Source organism: Corvus cornix, chromosome 6 (assembly GCF_000738735.6).
Source record: "Corvus cornix cornix isolate S_Up_H32 chromosome 6, ASM73873v5, whole genome shotgun sequence".
Taxonomy (NCBI): Eukaryota; Metazoa; Chordata; class Aves; order Passeriformes; family Corvidae; genus Corvus; species Corvus cornix.
In genome coordinates this window covers 2,480,504-2,502,287 of record NC_046336.1, presented here as the reverse complement: position 1 = coordinate 2,502,287, position 21,784 = coordinate 2,480,504, and the positions used below count along the sequence as shown (strand labels likewise).

General features: G+C 44.9%; 2 protein-coding genes across 3 annotated transcripts in view; one reads left to right on the top strand and one right to left on the bottom strand.

Moving 5' to 3' along the window:
* Positions 1–20,030, bottom strand: part of INSYN2A (inhibitory synaptic factor 2A) — a 40,312-nt gene extending 20,282 nt beyond the window's left edge. The window contains exons 1-2 of the mRNA XM_039553491.1: positions 19,772–20,030; positions 6,553–7,711 (exon numbers count right to left, since the gene is read on the bottom strand). Of these exons, the coding sequence (XP_039409425.1) occupies positions 6,553–7,706 (1,154 nt within the window). The 5' untranslated portion in view covers positions 7,707–7,711; positions 19,772–20,030. The remainder of the gene's footprint in view (positions 1–6,552; positions 7,712–19,771) is intronic.
* DOCK1 (dedicator of cytokinesis 1) overlaps positions 1–21,784 on the top strand; it is a 264,405-nt gene that overhangs the window by 107,502 nt on the left and 135,119 nt on the right. The gene's annotated exons all lie outside the window — the stretch shown is intronic.

The following is a 21,784-nucleotide window of genomic DNA, read 5'->3' as shown; positions in this document are numbered from 1 at the left end:
CTGAACTGCCCATCCCACATCTGGAACCTGGGGTAGCTGGAGCCTTGGCAGTTTAAAAATAAAACACCCCCATCTTCAGACAAGTCTTTCTCCTCTTTTTTTGCCATTTCTCCTCAGTCAGGATAAGAGATAATTGTACCTTTGTGCAAGCACTGGGGCTCAGAAGGAGGTGTCAATTAGAAATCTGTTGTTTCATCTCCTGGTGAAGGAACAGCAGTGAGAAATTTAACACTGTAAAGCTCATTTTGGTCCCATTTTTACAGGCTCTGCTTCTGCATTCTGATACTGCCAACAGGCAAACTGCAGTTATTAAAGGATTATCCTAATTGTGAAAACTTGGTAATTCCTTACCTTCAGTCATCCTGTTTTTTTAAAAAAAGACTGATTTAGCAGGAAAACTCTCCTTGCAGGTGTATGATTTGGGCAGCTTGGTGACATTGGGAAGCTTCTGATCCATGGTAATTCCCATGGATATATTTAGCAAGAACATTGCTTGCTTGCACTGTTTTTTAATCTTTCATTTATAGACTTAATCAGTGTTTCCAGATTTGAATAGTGGGAATTTGCTTTTATTGGCCTCTGTTTCCCTGCAGCCAACCTGCTGGAAAAGTCCTGAACCTTAATTTCACTCTGAAGCTGCTGATCCTGGCTGGAACAGGGAGGTGTGGTGGGGAATGACATTTCATCTTGGTTTTAAAAGTCCAGTGAATAGCAACCAGATAGAAATCAAATTCTTTTTCTCAGTATTTCAAATACATTTCCATTAAATTGTGCCTGTACAGTATATGCAGATAAAAAGCTGGACTATATTAGCAAAATCAGTTGTACTTTCTGAGATTCAGAACGTTCCTAGTGGCATTTTTTTTGGAGAAAACAGAGTACTAATACCAAGTAACTTTGCTAAAAAGATTGTTCCTTTTTTTTATGTTTAGCCCACATTCTGGCTGTTGCTAAGGGTTCACTTTTTCCTTTTTTTCCCTCATTTCCTTGCTGAAAACCTCCCACCACTCTATTCCTCACAAAGGCTTGATAGAAAGTGGCTCTGACAGCAGGGTTATTTAAGAGCTCTCTATCTTCAGTGTTGTAGTACCCAGGTACTCTGAATTATTACACATTAATGTTCCAGGATGTCTGTGAACTGTGAGACTTTGCCCTTTTTATCCACTCTGACAGTGTGATCTGAAACTTGGATTCTCAGCCCCAGCATAAATGTGTCCAACTCTAATGAAAAATGCTATCAAAAATATAAATCTCATCATGTTCTGAAGGCCTGTGAAACACTGTGCTCTGAGCTACTCCTGGTACCTGCCCTTGGAGATCCAACTCCAGATTGGTTTTAGGGAGCTACTTCATAAAAAAATGGAATGTGAGGTTAAAAAATGGAATTTGAGGTTAAACCTTGGGTGATGCTAGGTTTTTTTGCCCTGAATAATGCTGGATATTTCAGTGGTCAGCCTTATATCATCAGCTTTCATTGGTTGGTTGGTTTGTTTTTACATAAGAGAATTTTAAATAAGAGGGTCAAGGAGATCCCATGGACTGGCAGCAGGTACTGGAATAACCTCCACGGAGTTTTGGAATATAATGGAACAGTTCCAGTGGTGAGGGAGGTCAGTGTGTGCCTGCTCTGCTCCTGTTGTGCTTGGGGGAGCAGGGAAGGGCTGGTTTAGAGCTTGGAAAACCAAATTTCTTACGGTGAGGGCAGATAAATGGACTTCTGGTGTCTTAGTACTGCTCCTGCTTTGGGTTGAGTGAGCACCACTCAACCGTCACTGGCCCAAGGATCACAAGATCCACAAAGCTCTGGTTTGTGGAAAAATTCCTCCTTTTCCTCGACTAAGGAAGATCCATCCAAAGAGATTTCCTGGCTCTGCCTCAGGAAGGTGAATTGTTACAATTTCTGAGGTGTTTGGCTGTATCTGTGTTTGGGAGTGATCTGTAAATGATGCACACCCCAAAATACAGCAGCTCCTGTGAGAGAGAAGAGGGAAGAATTTAGGGGGTGGTCTCAGGGGATAATGAAATGAGTTGTGACCATTCCAGAGGGCATTCCAGGCAGGATGGGTGGATGTAAAGGTCACAGCAGGAAATGAAGGCACTCATCACAGTCCTCTTCCCAAGGACTGGTCTTAGAGTCTCCCAAAACCTGGAGTCACTCAGAATGTGACACAATTTGTGCATCCCAGATGGAATTTGCTGTATTCTTTCTGGTTTTCCTGTATTTATTTGTAGTGCAGCTGTCTTTTGTAGTTTAGCTTATCTATTGCTTCCCTCCATTTCCAGGTTTTCTCTTAGAAATGATCCTGTTAAACCTTTCCTTTGCCAGGGTTCCCATTGAAAAAAATGCAAAACAAAACTAGTGAGGGGGGTAGTCCCAAACCAAGCCCTGTCCTATCATTCCTGCAGCTGGCACATCACTCCCAAAGGCTGTGCTTTCACAGGCTCTGCTCTTGGAAACTCTTCTAAGCTTCCTTTTCTCCAGGTGTGAAATAAGGAGCTCCCAAGTTTGGAAGGTATTGGCTGGTGTGGGGGTGGATTGAGTTGGACAGCAGAGGTTGTTCCTGCGTTGATTTGCTCTGTCTCCTTGGTCTGCTCTGGATAGCTGGGCTGGCTCCCAAAAGGGAGCAGAGCAAACAATCTGGGCAATAATTGCTCTGGCTCCCTGACTTTCACTTGCCATCAGTGCTGAGCAGGAGGATCAGTTTGGATGACCTTGAGGATGAGTGCTGGCAGTGCTGCTCGGGCAGGACTCAGGTGAGGATGCTCCCTGCTCTCCTCTTCCCTTGGGTGCAAACCTCCATCCAGACACACATTATGGGCTTACTTTATGGGCTTACTTTCTGCTCAGAAATGAGAATATGAGGCACAAAAATCCCTTAGTCACTGGAAAGCCTGAAGTGACATTTAAATTCCATCCATGACAACGTGTTCTCTCAAAGCCTCTTCGAAGGAGTTTGTTGAGAAGCTCTTTAAATTCCTGAACCACTGCTGACTAATAGATGAATATAAATTAGCTCTGAAACAGGTTCATTTAACTCTTGTCTAATGTGTAGCATTTGGCCTAGCAGAGTCAAAATACTCTGACTTGTTTTTGTGTGGCAAATTGAGCACTTTGTTTATTAAAATTGCTGATTTGCTGTATAATGAGGAGGGCCCAGATTACTATTCCTTTCCACAGGAAGGATTTAAAGGGCAGGTCACTGCTGTTCTCCAGCAGCAAAGTATTTCTGATTATGTGCTCATCTCCTGTTATGTATTTCACAGATCTTTGTTAGCCAGGTTTCAGAATGATTAACTCCCATTTTACTCACAGTCCTGTCAGCCTTAGCGATGCTCCACACATTTGGCTTCCTAAATTCTCTATCTGAACACAAATATGTCTGTAAAGTGAGATCACTGATAATTTATCAGAATAAAACTGGAGCATAAAACCGGGTTTGTGTTGTAAAGCTGCACCCTGCATCATGTAATATTCAACATCTTTTTAACTCTGAGCTGGGACTCTTAATTGAAGCTGCAGCTCTGCACTTCCTTCATGCATGACTTAAGGCATCCAGCAATGTTTGCTGGGATGTAATGTGCTTTTTTTGTAGAAGCTTCCAGACAGAAGGGCAGTACAGCCATTTTGCCAAAGATTTAGTAAATAATGATGCACGTAATACAGAATTTTAATAATGTCCTTTGATACTGGGATGGGGATCACGGGGTCTGTGTTTCCCTTCCTGCTCCAGTGGCTTTCCCCTTCCCTGGAAGCAGAGTTGAGTGCTGGCTGTTGCTGCTAATTGCAGATGATGTAGCACTGACATTTTCAAAAGCACACATAGATGATAGTCACCCAAAGGATGAGACTGCTGCCTTCAGAGATGCTGCTACAATTCTGCTGGCATCGACTCATTTAGTGATGAATTGCAGTAATAGCAGTTCAGGACCTACAGCATATTAGTGAAAATGAATCCGCTGAGCACCAGTCCCATGGCACCACAACAGCACTTAAAGAACACTGATTTCCTTAAAGGCAGAAAAATCTGATTAAGAAATTTAGCTGGGGCTTTGTTTTTTGCTTTTGGTGGGTTTTTTTCCCCCTTCATATTCTTTCTTTTTTTTCTTTACCAGCAGTGTGTTAGTTGTATCTGTTCCTTGTAGCATGCTATTCTAAGGAATTTAATGTACATCAGAAAAGCAGCAGAGTTCCATAAATACAGACCATCTCTTACTGTTCTAGCAGATGGAAGATGCTACAATAAACAGTAGAATTGCTTTAACTTCTTGATATAAACTGACCTAAACCTGGTTATAGCAGGAAAAAAGCTCAACATGCTGACACTGAGGAGATATGTAATAGTTTACACAGGGTCTGTGGCAAAGATGTTGTAGGATGAATGCAGCACTTGGCAAGAATTATTCTAATAAAAGGATGGGGCAGCCTATTATTGCAAGAGTTGTGTAATTTGAGGGAGCTGGGGATAAAGACAGGCTTCATGTTAATGATGTGTTGGTGTTTGCAGGAGAACAGAGTGTTCTCCCAGCTCGGGAGAGGGATCACTGGGGAAGGTCCTGAGCACAAAGCTGTGCAGTCTCTTTCCAAATCATCCAGCAGCCACAAAATTAGAGGGATCTGGAGTGCAGGGATTGGAAAATACACAAGTGTGCATCTCCCTTCTTTTCCCTCCTTCCCCATCTCGACACCTTCCTGCCCAGCAGGGAGGGAGCAAGTCTGGGACGTGTCTGGAGCATGTGCAGGAGCAGCTGGAAGGGGCTCCAAGTAGAAAGCAGTGCTAATAAATAGGCTCTTTTTGGCCAAATGGAATCTTGTAAACTCCAGTACATGAGTCCGAGTGTCTGAGAGGCTGTAGAGATGTTCTGAACTGGGATTTATGGATAATTTCACCATTTTAGGGCTAATACAGCTTTGTGAGGCTGACAGCTGCAGGGGAATTATTTGAAGACAATCCTGGATAGTTTGGCCAAGATCTGTTTTGCACTGAGGGCAGGGATACACTCCTAATGTAGGCTGCATTAACAGCTCTGCTCTGTCAGGGCAATAAAAAAACCTGTATTTGCTGCACCTGTGCCTGTACTATCTTTGGGAAAGGAGAAAATAGGGATGGCTAATTGTATGGAGGAAGCAGAGGTATTTATAGCAGGTGCCTCTGGGGGCTGGCGTGGGTGTTTGTGCACTCAGGGCTGTCGACGAGCGGCTGATGAGTTATGATGATGATGAAATAGTTGTCTCTATTTTGTGGTTTGAAAAGCAGCTTGGCACTTCTTTGCAAAGCTCCTGCAGTTTCTCTAAGTTAAGAAAGTCAGGGGAGTTCTTTTTCTGAATAGTAATTTAAAAAAAAATAGAATCATAGAGTGGTTTAGGTTGGAAAATAGCTTTAAGATCATTGAAGCCTGTGTGGCTTTCAGGTAGGTCAAGAAACGTCCCAGTCTGAATATCCAGGACTTGATAAGGTCCTTGATCTAGATAAGCGACAATTTATATGGATAGAAATAATAATACAACCAGCTGTAAAATAAACTAAAACCACAAAGGCTGTGTTGACAGTAGGATCCAACTAAGACGGCTTTTTAATGCCAAACATTCTGAGTTTTAATGATTCACATGATTTCTACATTCCTAAAGAAAGTTAAATTAAAGGTGTACCTTTCTGACTCAAATGAAAACAGGTTTTGCTTCAAGTAGCACAAGCTGCTGGTTTCTTCCTTTTAAAATCCCGATTTCTTCTGGCAAATTGGGATTTAATTACAGAAATATTTCAAAACACACAAACAGCACACATACATTGTGAGGTGTGTTCACTGAATAAAGATGAGGGAACTAAGGTGAGTCAGTCTGCAAAATGTTTGTTAAGGTGATATAAGAGATGGATTGAACTGTCCAGGTAAAGACTAAAGGTTGTACTGAGTTACAGTTTCTAATCTTTTTAATGGCTTATGGATTGATTTAAATAATGAAAGTTAGGGATAAGCAGAATTTTGTTTATTTCTGCTTGGGTTTGTTGTGTTTAGAACTGTGTGAAAGCTCTGAAGAAGACACTGATATTCAAAATTCTCATTTCATTTCCTTCTGAAAGAAATGCCACGAAAAATGCAGGTGCAAGGAAACCAGATGAGATTCATATGCCATTAATGGAATTATATTAGGAGTTGTAATAATATCCCTTAATCTTAAAAAGGTAAGTCTCTTACAGAATTAAGGTTTTGCTGCTGCTTTTCATGCCGTGTGAGGAATTATGGCTAATGCAAGTTGCTGATGTGAAAACATCCTCGCTAATCCTGTTTGGAGAGCGGCTCGTTCTGTGCTCCTTAGAAAAGGCACAAGAAGATGTATTATGGGCCCTTCGTTAAATAATTACTTAATTACACCCTGGGACTAGCAGACAGCAATCTGAATGCTGCTGGCAGGTTTCTCCTAGAGCAGCAAAACTCCGTGTGAGAAGCGCCACGTGCGCGGCGGCGGGGGCGCGTTGGCATCTGCAAACTCACGGGCAGCACTGATGGAAAAGACATTTCAGTCAGCTCATACTCATTAAAAAAGCTTCTACTCACCCTTCCCTGTGAGCTTCTCCCTTCTCTAGCTCCTGTATAACACCCAACAACACTTTGATGGTCTCCTGACTAGAGCTGATCAGGTTCTCCATCATCTGAAGCTGCGCTTTCAAGTCCACAACTTCGGTGTGAGGCACGATTTGTTGGCATTCCTGGCTCACGGCGACGGCCGTCCGGCAGGGCTGGCTCTCCTCCATGGGCGCCACGTTGACCTGCAGGCTCTGGTCACTACATTCGGGGGCCGGGCACTGCGCCCGTGCCGCGCACACTCGGGCATCTCTGGCCGGGGGCTGCACCCCGTTCAGCTGCACCGTCCTCTTGTCGTCCTCCTCGGGGCACGGCCCCCAGTCGCCCAGGCCGGGCAGGTCGGGCTGCGAGGCCGGCAGGTAAACGGTGGCCACTTCAGTCTTGAAGACCCTCCCGTGGAGGGGCTGGGTGGCCTCGTCGCTCCCCAGCCGTGCCGCCGCCGCTCTGCCCCGGCCGGGCGGCCGCGCCAGCTCCTCCTCGCCGGGCTCGGCCAAGCTGGGCAGAGGAGGAGGCGGCTCTTTGGGAGAACTGTGCAAATCGCTGCTTGGCCAGGCCTCGGCCCCGTTGTCGTGTGCGGGGCGCTCGGAGATGTGGGAGATGAACTCGGCCGTCTGCAGGCTGCCGGCCTTCCTGCCCCACGCCGCGGCCTCCCCCGAGCCCCGGCCCTCCCTGTCCTTCACCTCAATCAGGAACCCGTTGTTCTCGCTCGGTAGTGTGTCCACAGTCGAGGCGCTTTTCAGAATATTCCCTTTTTTCCGGTCCAGAGGGAAGGTCTGGTAGCACTTCTTGAGATCAGGGGATGTCTGGACTCCTGTGCTCTTGGTGACATTGGGGATGGACCTGCGGGCGGGCACCGTCATGTACTTGCGATAGGCTGTCTTGTAGGAAATGGCCTTGGCCTCCCTCTTGTCAGGGTCCTGCGTGGAGGAGGTGGAGAGCTGCTTGTCCCTCTGCTCGTTCTGGGCCTCGCAGATATCCTTAAACCTCACCTGGAGGGCTTTGTTCCGTTTCTTGATCTGCCGGTTGGGATCCAGCGCGTATTTCATCTCCAGCGCCAGGGAAGCCGCAGGCTCGACGTCGCTGTCCGAGGCGGTGAGTAAGCATTTGCTGGGCTCCTTACTCACCATGATGCCTGCAGCCAAGAAGAGTGCAAAAAGCCTCAAGTTACAACAGAAATGTCACTTTTTCCCCTTAGGTCTTTGCAGTATTTGGGCCCCATTCCTCTGATCCCGCTGAAATGGCTGCGAGTCGTGACCGGTGCGCTCGATTCTCTCGAGTCGCAGCCCTTGGTGATTTTCTAGAGATTTGTACCTTAACTGCGCTTTTTATCTTGATTTGTTGTGAACACCTGCTCCTCAGAGAGGAGCTTTCCTGGCACTGGAAGTTTTTCCACACCTATTTTGCCAGGACAGGACCGTGGCTGTCATGCCAGGGCTTCCCAGGAGGCAGTTTCCTTCGGGAATATGTGCTCCCAGGAAGCCAGTCCTCTGAATTTACTTGATAGTTAGTACAAACTACAGGGAAATTGAAAACCAAGTGTCTTTGTCCAAATGAAGAACAGTTTAGAGCTCTGCCCACCCTTAATTCTCCTTTAATGCAAATGTTTAGTAGCAAGAAGTGTCAAACTGGCATTATTTTTAGAGTGTGCTTGCTTACCAAACACATTTCTGCTGTGTAATGTATTCAGCATTCTTTGCAAGAAATTAATTGGTCGTTAGAAGTGTCATTATTTGGATTTTTATAAAACATTACCTCATGGCTAAAACTAAATACAGATTAATTATTAGCAACTGGTTGGTAGTGCTGGATGTGTAAAATTTATGAACTAGTGAAGTTTTGGAGGAAGTCAGCGGTGCATCAATTAAGCTTTTGCTTCAAATGCAAAACAACCCATCCTTTCCTAGAAGCAGTAATGTGCTTTTATGGTACAGCTGCTTATCCCAAAAGATCCTAAAGCACTAAAAAAACCTCCAAACCTGTGATGATTCACAGAAATTACTTAATCTGCCATTGGAATATAAGCCCCTCCTCAAGGAGGAGAAGATGCCAAGTGCTTAATGCAGCACATACCCAAAAAAACCCCCAAACCCCAGTGGTTGTACGATCATAGGGGATCTGTAGTAGCTGCATAATTAAGATTTCATTTTTACACCTCATTTGAAGTTGTAATTTTTACTTTCCTGTTGCACAGATTTCTCCCTGAGACTTGCTGAATTACCAAATTCCCACTTAATCCAAATATTCTGCATGTATCTCCTATTTAAACCCTCAGAGGGACTCAGGAGTACAATGTAAAACAAGTAAAGGGACTTCCAGGTGTATTTGAAATATGTTTTTAATTAAAATTCCTTTGTCTATTTAATAAAATATGTGAAGCTCTTGAAGAGTTAAGTGCCATAATAGCATATGTTTTAGAAAGCCAACTCGGGCACAAGGGAGTGAATCCTTGACTAGGCTATATTTAAAGTAAGAAAGCTTAAGAGGAAAATCATTTTCAGTGGAAAAGTGGATGTTTATGAGGTTTAAAAGTATTAGTAGCATTTCCCTAAAGATACACACAGATGTTCATGGCAGAGAGTCCAAGGCTGGACTTCTGGGTCAAAAATCTCAGGAAAATGTGTCAGTCCTTAATGATTTTTTCATGTTTTAACTCCCTGGCGCTGGTAATTGGTGAACAAGGAACTGAAATATTCCAGAATCCCCCTGGTTTGCCTTTTTCTGTCTGACTTGGGATGCTCAGGGAGTGGTGAGGGAGCTGCAGTCACTGGAGAGGGGGAAGAAGTTTTTCTGTGACTCTGTAGTACAAAGTCTGTAGAAGAAGCAAAAAGAGGGAAAAATTCAGGACAGAAACATTCAAATAATGGAATCTGAGATTGCCAGATCCTGGTTTTCAACCAGATACTTCATATATACAAACCTAGGATCTGATACCAAGGTGACTGAGTCCCTGTTTTGGGGGAAAAGGGGGAATAAAATGGAAATTCTGAGGGGGGAGTGTGAAGATAAAATGAGAGTAGGGGATAAGATCAGTAATCCCCGTGCCTTTAACACATGAGGTACAAACAGGGACAGATTTTGAGGGGAATAAATCCACTACATTTGAATGTCAGGAATTTTTGTTCTGGTTGAAACCCTAAATAAGGAGTCGGTTGTAGGGGAACATCAGTGTCCTGTCCTGGCTGGTTTGGGCTGTATTTTAATTATAATTGTGTTAGTGAGTGAAATTATGCCTTTATTTGAGGGACACTCTGCAAACAGAGTAAGGAGGGAGTACAGACATCCATCTTTTTGTCTATCTAGGGCTGATATTTGGGAATGTTTTAGTGAATAAACTGGTGTGTAAGATACAAACCCAGTCCTTCAGCTTGCAACTGGACCACATTAAAATCTGTTGTAAAAATTGCTGTCAAACCCCAAAACTCTGCACTTCAGAACTACAGGAAGCAAATTTTCCACAACAGTCTGGTAAAGGAATGAGTTGACCAAAAAACCCTAAATACAAGAACACAACAGCCATTACAGCCATTAGTTTCAAACCTGCCAGTGGGAGTTCCTGTGCTAACAAGAAATTGTGGCAAAAACGAAATGTTGCATTCACAAAGATGTGAAATACTCTGTGATTGTGGCTGAAAAAACCACATTTTTATCCAAAAAGGCTACAAAAATTGGCTGTTGGCTCTGAAAGTCACCCTTTAGAACCATGTCTTAGGATTCCTTGGAGTTGTCAAAGTGAGTTTTTGGGCACTTGGTTATTTGACAGCAGGATCCTTTAACACGCGATTTATTTTCAAGTACTGGCTTGATATTTCATTGGTGTCTGTGACCTGTGTCAATTTTCAGATTATTTCACCTCTCACATTAATCCCATCATTTTTGGGGGCTGCAGGATGGCTGGCTTTGTTTGGGATGACTTCACATGGAATTAATGGAGTCCATAACCCAGCTGAAGCCAGGAGTCTGGAGATACCCTCCGGAGTAGATAAATGGGGAACTTTATTCTGCAGTTAATTTTAAGCACATCTTTAATAGCCAATAAATTGATTCTTCACCAAATTGCTGTCTCCCTTTCCCAACTGCACAGGCCTGATTGATTTAGCTGATCCAGAGTTTTCTATTCCCACTAGGAGCTGGGAGTAATAACTTTAGAGATATCTGTGATTAAGAATGACAACAACCAAAAGAACTCGGTTCTTTTTTTTGAAGCCTTGCTCGGATCCCGGTGTCTCCGAGGGGAACTCTCTGTGCTCAGCTGATAAAAGAACAGTTGAGCAAGGAGTCAATTGTGAGTTAAACACTTCACAGGGAAGACTGTATAGAATATTGCTTGGTTTGTTTCAGTTTTGGACAAAGCGTTGCCTCCAATTCTGGCTTATTTAGGCACTGCCACGGCGTCTTCTCTGAAGGATTTTTGAGTACGTAAGGAAACTACTGAGCTGGAGTTTCTCAGTTTATGGCTCGTGCTGTCAGGGGGGTAATAAAGCCTTTGAATCTGAATTTTAGTTCCAGATGCCAATTACATGCAGATAATGGAGTTCAACTTTTTATCTGTACTTACTCCAAACAAAGAGATGATTTGCTAAACTAAATATTCAAGTAATCACAAGCTTCGTTTTTCAGTTTTTAGCCTTGATTTCTTTATAAACTAGTGACTGATTGCCCTTAAGCAGCATCCCTCTATGTTTGAATATGGAAATAAACTATTCGATAATAACTAAAAAGTGATGCACAGAGAGGCTTTAAGTTGGTATAAAATCATCAGGGTACTTATGGAAACCACCAGTTAGGGGGTACAAATCTTTGCAGGACCTTCCCTCTGCATCTCAAACTCTGCAGAGTCACTGCTCTGTGAGGAGAATTACAGTGTGGGATTTCCAGACTGATTGGTTAATGAGGGGAGAGGAGATTTGGAGCTCACCTTGTAATTTTCATTTTCTCTCAGTTTTATGACACAGAGGCAGATTCAGGATGTGTTAATACACAGAGTGGGCTTAAACTTTGCAGGTTCCCAATGCAGATGAAAAGCACAGATTTCAGTCCCTGGGTTTCCAGAGCAGATGAAGGCTTTGGAGATGCAGCTGGAAACATCTGTGCACGTATTAAGAGCACACAGGATTTTGTGGATGGATGGATTGGCTTAAAATAATGCAGGGAATTGCAAATAATTGGCTTTTTGCGTGGAAAGTGGGAAGTGATGTGCAGCATCTTTAGGCTTCTGAATATTTCCAGGCTGGACGTTCTCCTGAGAAATCCCCACTGCCTCAGATGTAATTTTTATATGCCTAAATACCACCTTAAACCATGTACTTTTCAAAAACTGTTTGATGTTTATAAGTCATAAGTGCATCCATGGAATATTCATCCAATTGCACTGTTAAAAATAAAGAGCAGAAAGAAACTCAGATTTACTTCATAGACACAAATCCAGGATAGAAACATAATGTTAATTCTAAATATCCCATACATTTTGACTCCATTAAATCAGGAGTATTTTTATTCTTTTCAAAGGAATCTAATTGTTAATTAGCTGACAGTGTTATTATGTTAGAAACTTAAAAATTATAGAGTATCATCCTAAAAGTAATGTCCAGTAAAGAAGGCTCTCATGATAAAAAAGTTGGAAAATACGGATTATCTTAGGCAGTTATTAATTATAAAAGTTGTTTGCAGAAACTTTGCCTGTGTTAGAAATTTTGGAAGAGCTTTAATACAAAAAGACTGAGGGGAAATTCTGACTTCCAGATAAATCTGAGGGTTGCAGGTATTCCCAGTTTTTATGGGGTAGAAAGTACTGATGAGGATTACTAGGAAAACTGATGGGGTAGCCCAGCCTGTCTTCATTTCATCACAGAACTGTTCATGCAGAATTACAGAGTTAGCAGTGCTGCTAAATGTCAAACCAGTATTTTTTTTAACTCTGTTTTGAAACCCTGAGGCACTGAACTTGAATTTTCTCTCTCTTGAACTTCCTTGTTTATTGCTCAATACCGAAGTCATCCTTACTGCTGCATTTCCAAGTGCCTTGGAAGTCTTCCTTCGGAATAAACAGCATCCTATGGCATTGGATTTGTCTTTTCCCCCCTCCCATCCATTGGCAGGCTCGGTAAGAATGATGTAGAAAATCATAGCTAATGGCTGAGATACCCAGTAAATGCCTTTAAATGCTGTTGTGAGCTTCAGCTTTAGAACTAAGTGGCAACAAATAAAATGTACGATTTAATAAGCCTGGAGACTTTTAGATAAAACAGGAATCTACTGGAGGATAAACTCCTTAAAATTTTCCTTACAAACCAAGCCAGTTTCCCCAAATGCAGCTGGTAGACGCAATTTCCTTTAATTCTGACATCTCTACTATGCTTTCTGAACACAAATTTTAATAATACTTCGGTTTTGTTGCTTCCTATATTGTTCCGTGCATAAAATTAAAAGGAATCCATTCAACGTGATAAAATTCTGGAAAATAAGGGTTATTTTCCCCATAACAGAATTTTGCAAGGAATAGTACCATTAACAGGAGATATGCACTTGCTTTAAAAGCAGTGTAGACTTACAGGGGGAGTTCCCAGTGGAACAAATGCAATGTCACAAGATACGCCCTGTGAATTCATGGTGTTCTGATCTCAAACATTTGCTGGGATTTAGTGTACTGGAAAAAAATAATGTCACTGTTAAGAGAGCGATGCTGATTTTTCTCCCTGAGCTCTGCATCTCTGGCTCGAGGAAGAGAGCAGTGAAGGTTTCTTTAGTATTATTTTGTCATGTAAATCTGGGCAAGGCTTTGTCCCTGCTCCAGGGGGAGGAGCAGGAGCAGGATGCTGCTGAGGATGGGTTGCCAGGAGAATCCCTAATAGTTCTGCTCACACTACTGACTTCCAGGAGTCCAAAAGCCACAGGACTTGCACTGGAAGGCTTTTTCATTTTTATGGGACTTTCTGGTAAATAATTTAAAGGGCAGGCTGGTAAAAACAAGGGCTTAAAGGCAGTTCTTTATCGGCATTACTGTTGAATACTAAGTTTTAATTGTTCTTAGTTGACATCGATAGGTTTTGTGGGTGTTTAAGGAGAAAAAAACCAGGCAAATGACAGGGGGAAAAAACAGTTCTGCTCTTCAGCTTTGACCAGCAGGGTTGTAAAACTGTCAGAGCTCTGCAGAGAGGGATCTGAGTGCTGGAATGGTTTGGGTTGGAAAGGACCTTAAAGATTATCTCATCCCACCCCTGCCATGGGCAGGGACACCTTCCCCTCTCCCAGGTTGCTCCAAGCCCCGCCCAGCCTGGCCTTGGGCACTGCCAGGGATGGCCAGACTGTGAGCACCTACAGGAACTGCAGCTGGTTTTGTTCCTTCATCAGAGATTTTCAAGCATTGGGTGAAGAGGAAAAAGGAGATAAGCGCATCCCAGCTCCAGGCTTCGATCCTGCATCCTTAATTTTGCTATGCATATCAGAGCATTCCCCTGGGAATGCAGGTGATCCCATCGTGCTGGAGCTCCCTACAAATGGGAGACGACAGTGACTTTCCTGGGGTCAATGGTTGTAAGGCATCAGAGCTTTGTCAGCTCTTCCTGCTTGGAGCAGGGTTCCAGGCAGACAGGCTTGGGGAGGGTGTGAAGTGTTGTTAAACAACTCAGCTGGGTAATTTAGGTCTAAAACTTGACATCATTAGCGGGATGTTAATTGGGGAATAGGATCTGTCTGGGAGATGCGTTTTCGCACTCCGCTGCTGGCAGCAGTCACCACCAAATAAGAGCTGTGTCATTTTTCACCTTCCTGAGGAGCACGTTCCTGAAGTTTCTGGTTTCAAGCAGGTTCTGGTTCTGCTGGAATTCTGAATTTTCCATGTACAGGTGGATCTGAGCATGCTGATGTGGGGGAAATTGCACAGATCAGTCTGACTCCTGCTGGAGCATTGTACAAAAATTCCCATTAGTTACTCAAAAAGAGTTTTCGTAGAGCAAAAAGCTTCAGTTGCTGAGGGGAATTATAGTCCCTAAACCTGCAAGGCTTCCTCAAAGCTGGTTCTAAGATGCTTTTGAAATACTGGGAAGGAAGAGCCGAAGTCTTGTGTGAGGGGAAGTTGTCTTAAACTCTGAAAATCCCAGGTTCTCATCAAACATGAGGGCTCTGGGAGAGGGCTGATGGAAATTGCTCATTCCAGGTAACACAGTTTTGGTGCCATGTGGGAAGAACCATGTGGGGAATGAAGAGGGAAGCAAATACAGTGTGGAGTTGCTGAATACGTTGCTCCCAGGTTTTGTGGACGTGGGACAATGTGGACTAAGACCTTAAAATAAACCTGGTGTCCCTGCCCATAGCAAGGGCTGGAATGAGATGATCCTTAATGCCCTTCCAACCCAAACCGTTCTGTGATTTTGGATTTTAGGATGGGTTGGGATGTGGATGATTAGGAAGTTTAGTGAAGTAATAATTAAAGACCCTCTCAAGGATATTTTTTGGCTGGGAAAGGCACCACAACTGGCCACCAGACAGATAATTTGCATCACCTTTCTTGTGGCTTTGTGTGCTTTTAGTACAAATTGTGAATGCAGGAATGTACCACGTTCTTCTCACCAGCTTGCTCAACTACAGCCACCTAAAACACACGGATTCCTCTGGAATTCAGCAACTCTGGCTCAGTCTCCAGAAGGGATCAGTGCTATCGCTGCTCCCAGGCAGTTCAAGCATAATTTCTGCTGAATTACTCTCTCCAGCAGTGGGATGTTTTATCTGTCTCTTTGTCAGCTCCGTAGAGATATCACAGTGTTTTATTTGCTGATGGCCTTGATACACAAAAATGTATTCAACTGATCCACAAGTTAAATTTCTGTACTTGTGGATATCTCCTCATTAATTTCTCTTCTCTTCGGAGAGAATAATGAATATAATAACAAAATGGGCATGAACAACCAGTTACTAATGGTTGGAAGGAGACGTTGGGCTTGTTGTAGATTTTGTGCTTATTCAGAGATAAATACACCAAAATTAGTGATTTTACTGAATTCCCTCTTCTTCCTTCTCCCAGGAAGCAACTGACCAGACCAAAACTACTTGTGATGTTATTAACTTTTAAAATACAGTCCTGAATTCCCACTCCTGCTTAAATGGGTTTGTATTGGGCATCAGAGAGGCCCTGTTGCAGTTTTTAAAAGTCATTTACGCCATGGTTGGGCTTTATAAGCTTTGACCTAACCAAATTGTTCCAAGCAATGTGATCACAACCTTGACGTGAGAATTGGGAAAAAAAATGGAAGAAGAGAGAAGGGTAGCTGTAAAACAAGCAAGGAAGGTGGGAAAAAGCACAAAACAAGTAAATCCTTTTTTTGTGAGCTTGTGACAATTCCTCCTCGCTCAGGCCAGATGGAAAGAGCTTCCTCTGCTTTTGTTTTTAAACTGGTTTAATTTGGTAACTACGTGGGCTTTATTTATAGGCTACAGCAATCATGGGCAGGCAAAAATAACAACAGCAACCTGCTTCTCTTCCCATGGATGTCACAAAATGAGTTAAGGCTGGGATTTGGGAGATGTTTAGCAACTATTTTTGATAGGGACCGAGTCGGAGACCAGGTATCAGCAACTCTGGGGAGTGTGACATGACAGAGCTCCAGCACTTCCCTGCCAGGACAGAAATCTCTTGTAATGATTTAGAAGTTCATATCTGCACCTAGACAAAGCAGGACTTGAAGGCCTTCAGTCTTTTTAATCCATCTCTTTTTGATTCAGACTTTGAAAACGGCCCTTACTCCTCTACATTCCTCTGTATCAAACCCAAACCCAGTGGATTTAGGTGGAAGAATTGGTTTAAAATCAGGCTTGGTGTCTGGTGCTACTAAAGGGGGAGAAAAATAGACAAGGAGGACACTAAAAGTTGCTGTTTGATCTCTGAATTGTTATTTTTACACCCAGTTCTCTTTGCCTGTGAGACTTGTGCTGGGATGTCTTAATGGGAAGCAGTTTTCAGGCACTGATCACCCTGACACGGAGCTGTGCAAAAGCATGAACAGGGTGAACTGCTCTCAGGAGTATTAAGGAATCATTTTTCTGCCTGAATGTAGTAAAATTGGAGTAAATAGCCTTCAAATGGGGATGTGCCACTACAATAAGAGAATGCTCTGAGCACATTCTGTGTGGTCAATAACAATTTAAAATCAAGTGTTCATACCCAGGGAGTCGTACCTGTGTGTGTGTTCAGAGGTTATTCAGGATTTTCTAAGCAAGCACCAGTTTTCAGAAGGCTGAATGTGGAACTCCCGCTGAAATTACCACTCTGAGATGATTTTTTTCCTTAAAATATGCTCGTGATTTCATTTTCATAAAGCCTATTTAATTTGCAAACTGATTAGGAAAAATACAAGGGAGTACTGGGCTATAAAATAGATTTGTTGCTTACATGTTTTTTAATATCTTAGACAAATTTTCAGCAGTTCTTTAAACCATGCCTGTCATAAAGCAGAATATAAGAGCTTTTTATTAATAGCTAGTTCAGATAATCACGTGAATATTTTATGGTCTCAGATATTCTAGATTTACTGTCATTTCCTCAAGTGGGCATGAATTATGGGACTATACATCCCTAGTTCTCCCTGTCCTGTGCTTGGATAAGGAATGGCCTTGAGACATCACAGCTCAAGAGCTCTGTGGAGGTAGCCTTATATTTTAGCAGGGATTTCTGGCAAGCTCACAGCTTTCCCTGGCTTTCTCTCCCCCATCAGTCACAGCAAAGGACCAGCATGGCTAAGTTTGCTTTTAAATTCTTTTAAAGTTGGTATTTCCATGCCTTCTGTACGATCCCTGGCTGAGTTTGGATCCCAGGCAGTGTCCATGCTGGTGGTGACCAGTGGTGTCTGGTCACTGGTGGTGCTGGTCTGGAAGGTGACGCACACTCCGTGACTCGGCACTCGGGCAGCTCCTGGGCTTCTTCACCACATTTTCCTTCCCCTGTGTTCCTCGCCACTGAACTTAGCCACTCTTTCTTCTGAGTTAATTATATACAGATTAGAATACAGAATATGAAATGTGTGCCCCTTATGCAGAAATGCTGCTGTCAGTGCAGTGGTTAACTGGGGAAAAAAGGCAGCGATGATCCCATGAGCTCCTTGTTTGTGAGCTCAGTTAGTACCAGGGTGCATTGAATGCTAAGTGCTGGCCCTCTTAATAAGGAACTGAACACTTTCTCTCGTGGTGCTCCTGCCCAGCTGGTTTTTTATGTGTCAATCGCAGGGAAAGGCACTGATTCCATCCTGGATTACAATTATCTCGAGCATCTCCTTAAAAACATTCTTAATAGCAACAGAGTCCTAAAGAACAGGTTTCATCAAGGGCATCGTGACATCCTTAGGAAAAAAAAACCCTTAAGAAAGCTGATTTAATATCAGCTTTCCCCATCCTGTAAAGGGAGGATACTTTCAGTGCAACAGCACCTTAAACTCTGGGGCAGAAATTTTATTTTAGAACTGTTGGAATTAGAATTAGAGCAATTCAGTCTGAGTCTCTGGATTAGCACTCTACATTATGGATTTCTCCTGGAATTAGGGACCCTATGCCACCACTGTATAGCAGAACATCACCCTCCAGGTGATAAATTAGTAACACCTGAGCCCTGAGATATTTTCATCTGAATATGAATTTTTAATGCTAGGAGAAAATCCAGCTTTTAATTTAGAACTGTTACTTGTACTCAGAGGGACCAGATCATTGTAGACCAGACAGCTAGGCACGAGCAGGCTGGTGGAACACCAAGAGGCATCACACCAGGAGTGAGGAGCTACGTTCCTCTCCCTATTTCCTATTTTTACTATTGGTCTGCTGGCTTGGAATTTGACATTAAATTAATCCCATTACATGGCTAGGACATAATTGCATATCATGTGATGATTTTTATTTATTTATTTATTTATTTTTAGCTAGGAGTTTTTCTGTCTAGCAGCCAGATTTTAACCTTGATACATGCAGCATTCCTGGCAGCCCTGTAAATCTGAGCACGATCCAACACTTAAGCAGAGGGAATAAATTCCCAGTTTGCATCAGACGTGACCTGTTACTGGTTTGCCTTTCCTTAGCTCTTGCCAGCATTCAGCTGGGGAAGAAGAAATGGTTCTCGGAAGCTGGGAAAACCAGGTCTTCCCAAACTTCCCGCTCTTAGAGCCTAATGAGTTAAATTCTCCTCCGTGCAGGATTTTAAGCTGCTTAGACACACAAGGTCAAAGCAAACCGCTCCGTTCCCCATTCCAGCTCGTGGCTGAGAGAGGGGCACAGCTCCCTTGGGACGGAGCCCTCGGGAGACGGTGACATAAGCAGGGAATATATTCCCTGCTTCCAGCAGTGCAAGATGTCCCTGTTTTACTGGGGCTGGCGGCCCCCCCGCCTCTCCCAGGCAGATCCCATGGAACTGCAGTCCTGCATCCCCTCGCTGCCGTAACTCTCCGTAAACATGGCATTAAGTACAGGCGCTGAGGTCACGGCAGAGGATTTTTACTAGAGAGGCAGGCAAGATGGAAATGCAGAGCGGGAAGCTCGGGATGCCTTGCAGCATGCAAGGACTGTGACTTTGGGGATGGATCCCTGCTACCTTTAATCCCGTTTTCCTACGGCGTTTCCACGGCATCCCCGATTTCGGTGTGGTCGGTGGTGGTGATGGGGGACTCGGCTGTGTTAAATCGGGAGAACCCTGCGTGTCGATAAGCACAGTTCACTGAATAGCAGCAGCTTCAGTCCCCGAGGAGGATTTTTGGGTTGGTCGGGCTTTTAATGAAGTGCTGTACTGCAAGTTCAGGGATGAACACATCCCGTGTTCCTCCATCGCCGCTGTACGGACACTTCATTAGGACGGCTGAAGTTAATAAGCAGCGGTAGTTCCTCGCCATCAGCCATGTGAAAAGCCAAAGCACTTCGTGCATCCTCCAAGAATCCTCCAGGTACACCTCTCCCCTCCCAGGCACCGCTGGAAGGGGAGCAGGCAAAGAAACACTGGTATTTTTCTAGAAGAAAGTCGCGTATCGGGATATTCTCTCCTTATCTGTCACGAAAGTTACTGGATGCAGGAGCTGTTCCCAGGCAGGCAGATACGCTATTGCATAACGCTGGCGCTCAGCGCCAGCCTTCCTCCTCATCCCTACGAAGTTTTCCGCTGGCAGAACCAGAGGACGGGGAATTTCGGGGGTTCGGGGCGAGCGAGCCGCGGCGGGGGCGGTCGGTGCCTTACCTTGTGCTTCCTCACGCAGAAGCGGCGGTCTGGGCGAGCATCTCCCTCCAGCCGCCGGGGCGAGCTGGGCGTCAGCGCCTGGGCGCCGGGGCGCATCTGCCGCGGAGCCGCCGAGCCGCCGGAGGAGCCGCAGCCGCCGCCGCCGCCGCCGCGCTCCCCCGCTGCCCTCATGGGCTGCGGCGGGGGCTCGCTGTCGGGGGGTCCCCTCGGCCGGGTCCCCGCCGAGGGGAACTTGTTGAGCGGGACCGGCGGGCGTCCCCCAGCCGGGCGGGAGCGGGGAGGAGGAGCCGGGGGCCGGGCTGGCGGCGGGGGCGGGCGGGGGAGGTGGGATGGAGCGAGGCTCGGCGGCCGCGCGCAATGAGGGGAGAAGCGCGGAGCCGCCGCTCGCAGGCTCGCTGAGAGCCCTTGGTTATTGCTCTGGTTCCTCTGCGCGGGGATTCATTAATAACAGAGCCCTGCACGCCAGCCCCGCGCACCCCGGGTTTCCAGTGGCGCTACGGGAGCAGTGGAGCAGCCGCAGAGTGGGTGATGCTGATCCATTGGGAATGTCAGCGAAGCGCTGGGTTAAAGCTACACGGCTGCCTTTTATTGGGAGGGAGAGCGTTTAAGGTGCTAAAGGAGTAGCTGCTCCCATTTGCTTTTAAACCTTGTGTAAAATGGACGCAAGTTCAGAGCAAACCAGTTTGGCAGAGGGGATTGATAAACGTGATAATCCGTGTAAAACTTGAATCCTATCTTTCCTCCTTTTCTCTCATTTTATAGAGGGTTTAGCAGTGATGTTTTTCATTAAAAAAAAGAAAAAAGTTGGAAGTTAAATAGGTCGTGTGTATTCAACCTGAGTGACAGACAGAAAATGCCATGAGAGGCACGAGAATTTGTCCAAGTTGGGAAGCAGTGGGTCTGTCTTCCATGCTGAGAATCCCAGGAGTTTTGCTGTTCAATAAATTCTTTTGAGTAGGAAACTCCCCTAGCCCAGGTGCCAGCAGGTGTGGGCCACGGAGTTCCTCTGTCACAGCGCTGCCTTCAGCATTGATGTTGATGAGGGTTATTGGTTTTGGGAGTTACTGAAGCGACCCCTGATTTGAAGTGGCAGATGAGAGCGTCTGGACCAGCCCAAAATGTTCCACCACGACCCCCCACGCCACAGCGGGCAGGGACAGCCAAGCTGGGCACTGGATGAGTCCAGGCATCCATGAACACGATGCAGCAGAAGCACTGGCTCGAGTCCTGGGTGTTTTTTGGAGTTAATTAGCTGGAGCAGCCCATTGCAGCACGGAATTGACGGTGCTGCCGCAGCGGCCGGGGCACCGCGCTGCTGCCGGCCGGGCACGGGGCTGTGCTGGGTCAGGAGATCCGTGTGGATCCAGCTGTCACACGGACCTCGGCGTGGAGATGGACTCACGGAAAGCCTGCCCGGTTCAGTCGCGGCTTGGCTGTGCAGGACTGGATGAGAGCAGCGCTCAGCAAACCAGACAGTCAGCAGAGGGCAGCTCCGCTGCTCTCCCTGTCTGCTACCTGTGCAGGTACTCCCATTGCCCTCTTCCCTCTGTTCCTTATCTCTGCTGCTGATCCCTAAACGAGGGTGTGCCCTCCACATCACCTGCTGCTCTGCCCTGGGGCAGGGACTGTGGCACAGCCAGTGTCACAGCTTTGATCACACTTAGCATCTCTCATGGTGTTTTATCAGAGATTTTTTTTTTTTCCCAAAGACATCGTTGGGAAGAACTTAAACATCGACCTGCTTATTGATGCAACAGCAACCACCACACTGTTGTTTTTTTCTTTCTGTGTTGTTTTCCAGCAGTGCTGACTCGCTGTATTCCAGGTCCTCTGTGGATTTCTCTCTACGAAAATAAATGTGGTTTTGGCTGCAGCCTGAATACAGACGTGGGTAAAATTACATGGTAGGGTGACCACATCTGAAATAACACAGGCTGCTTCCTCAGAGCAAACAGATCAGTGGTAGGAGATGCTGTTGCTTTTTCACGGGCTGAAGAAGTGAGTTTATCCAGC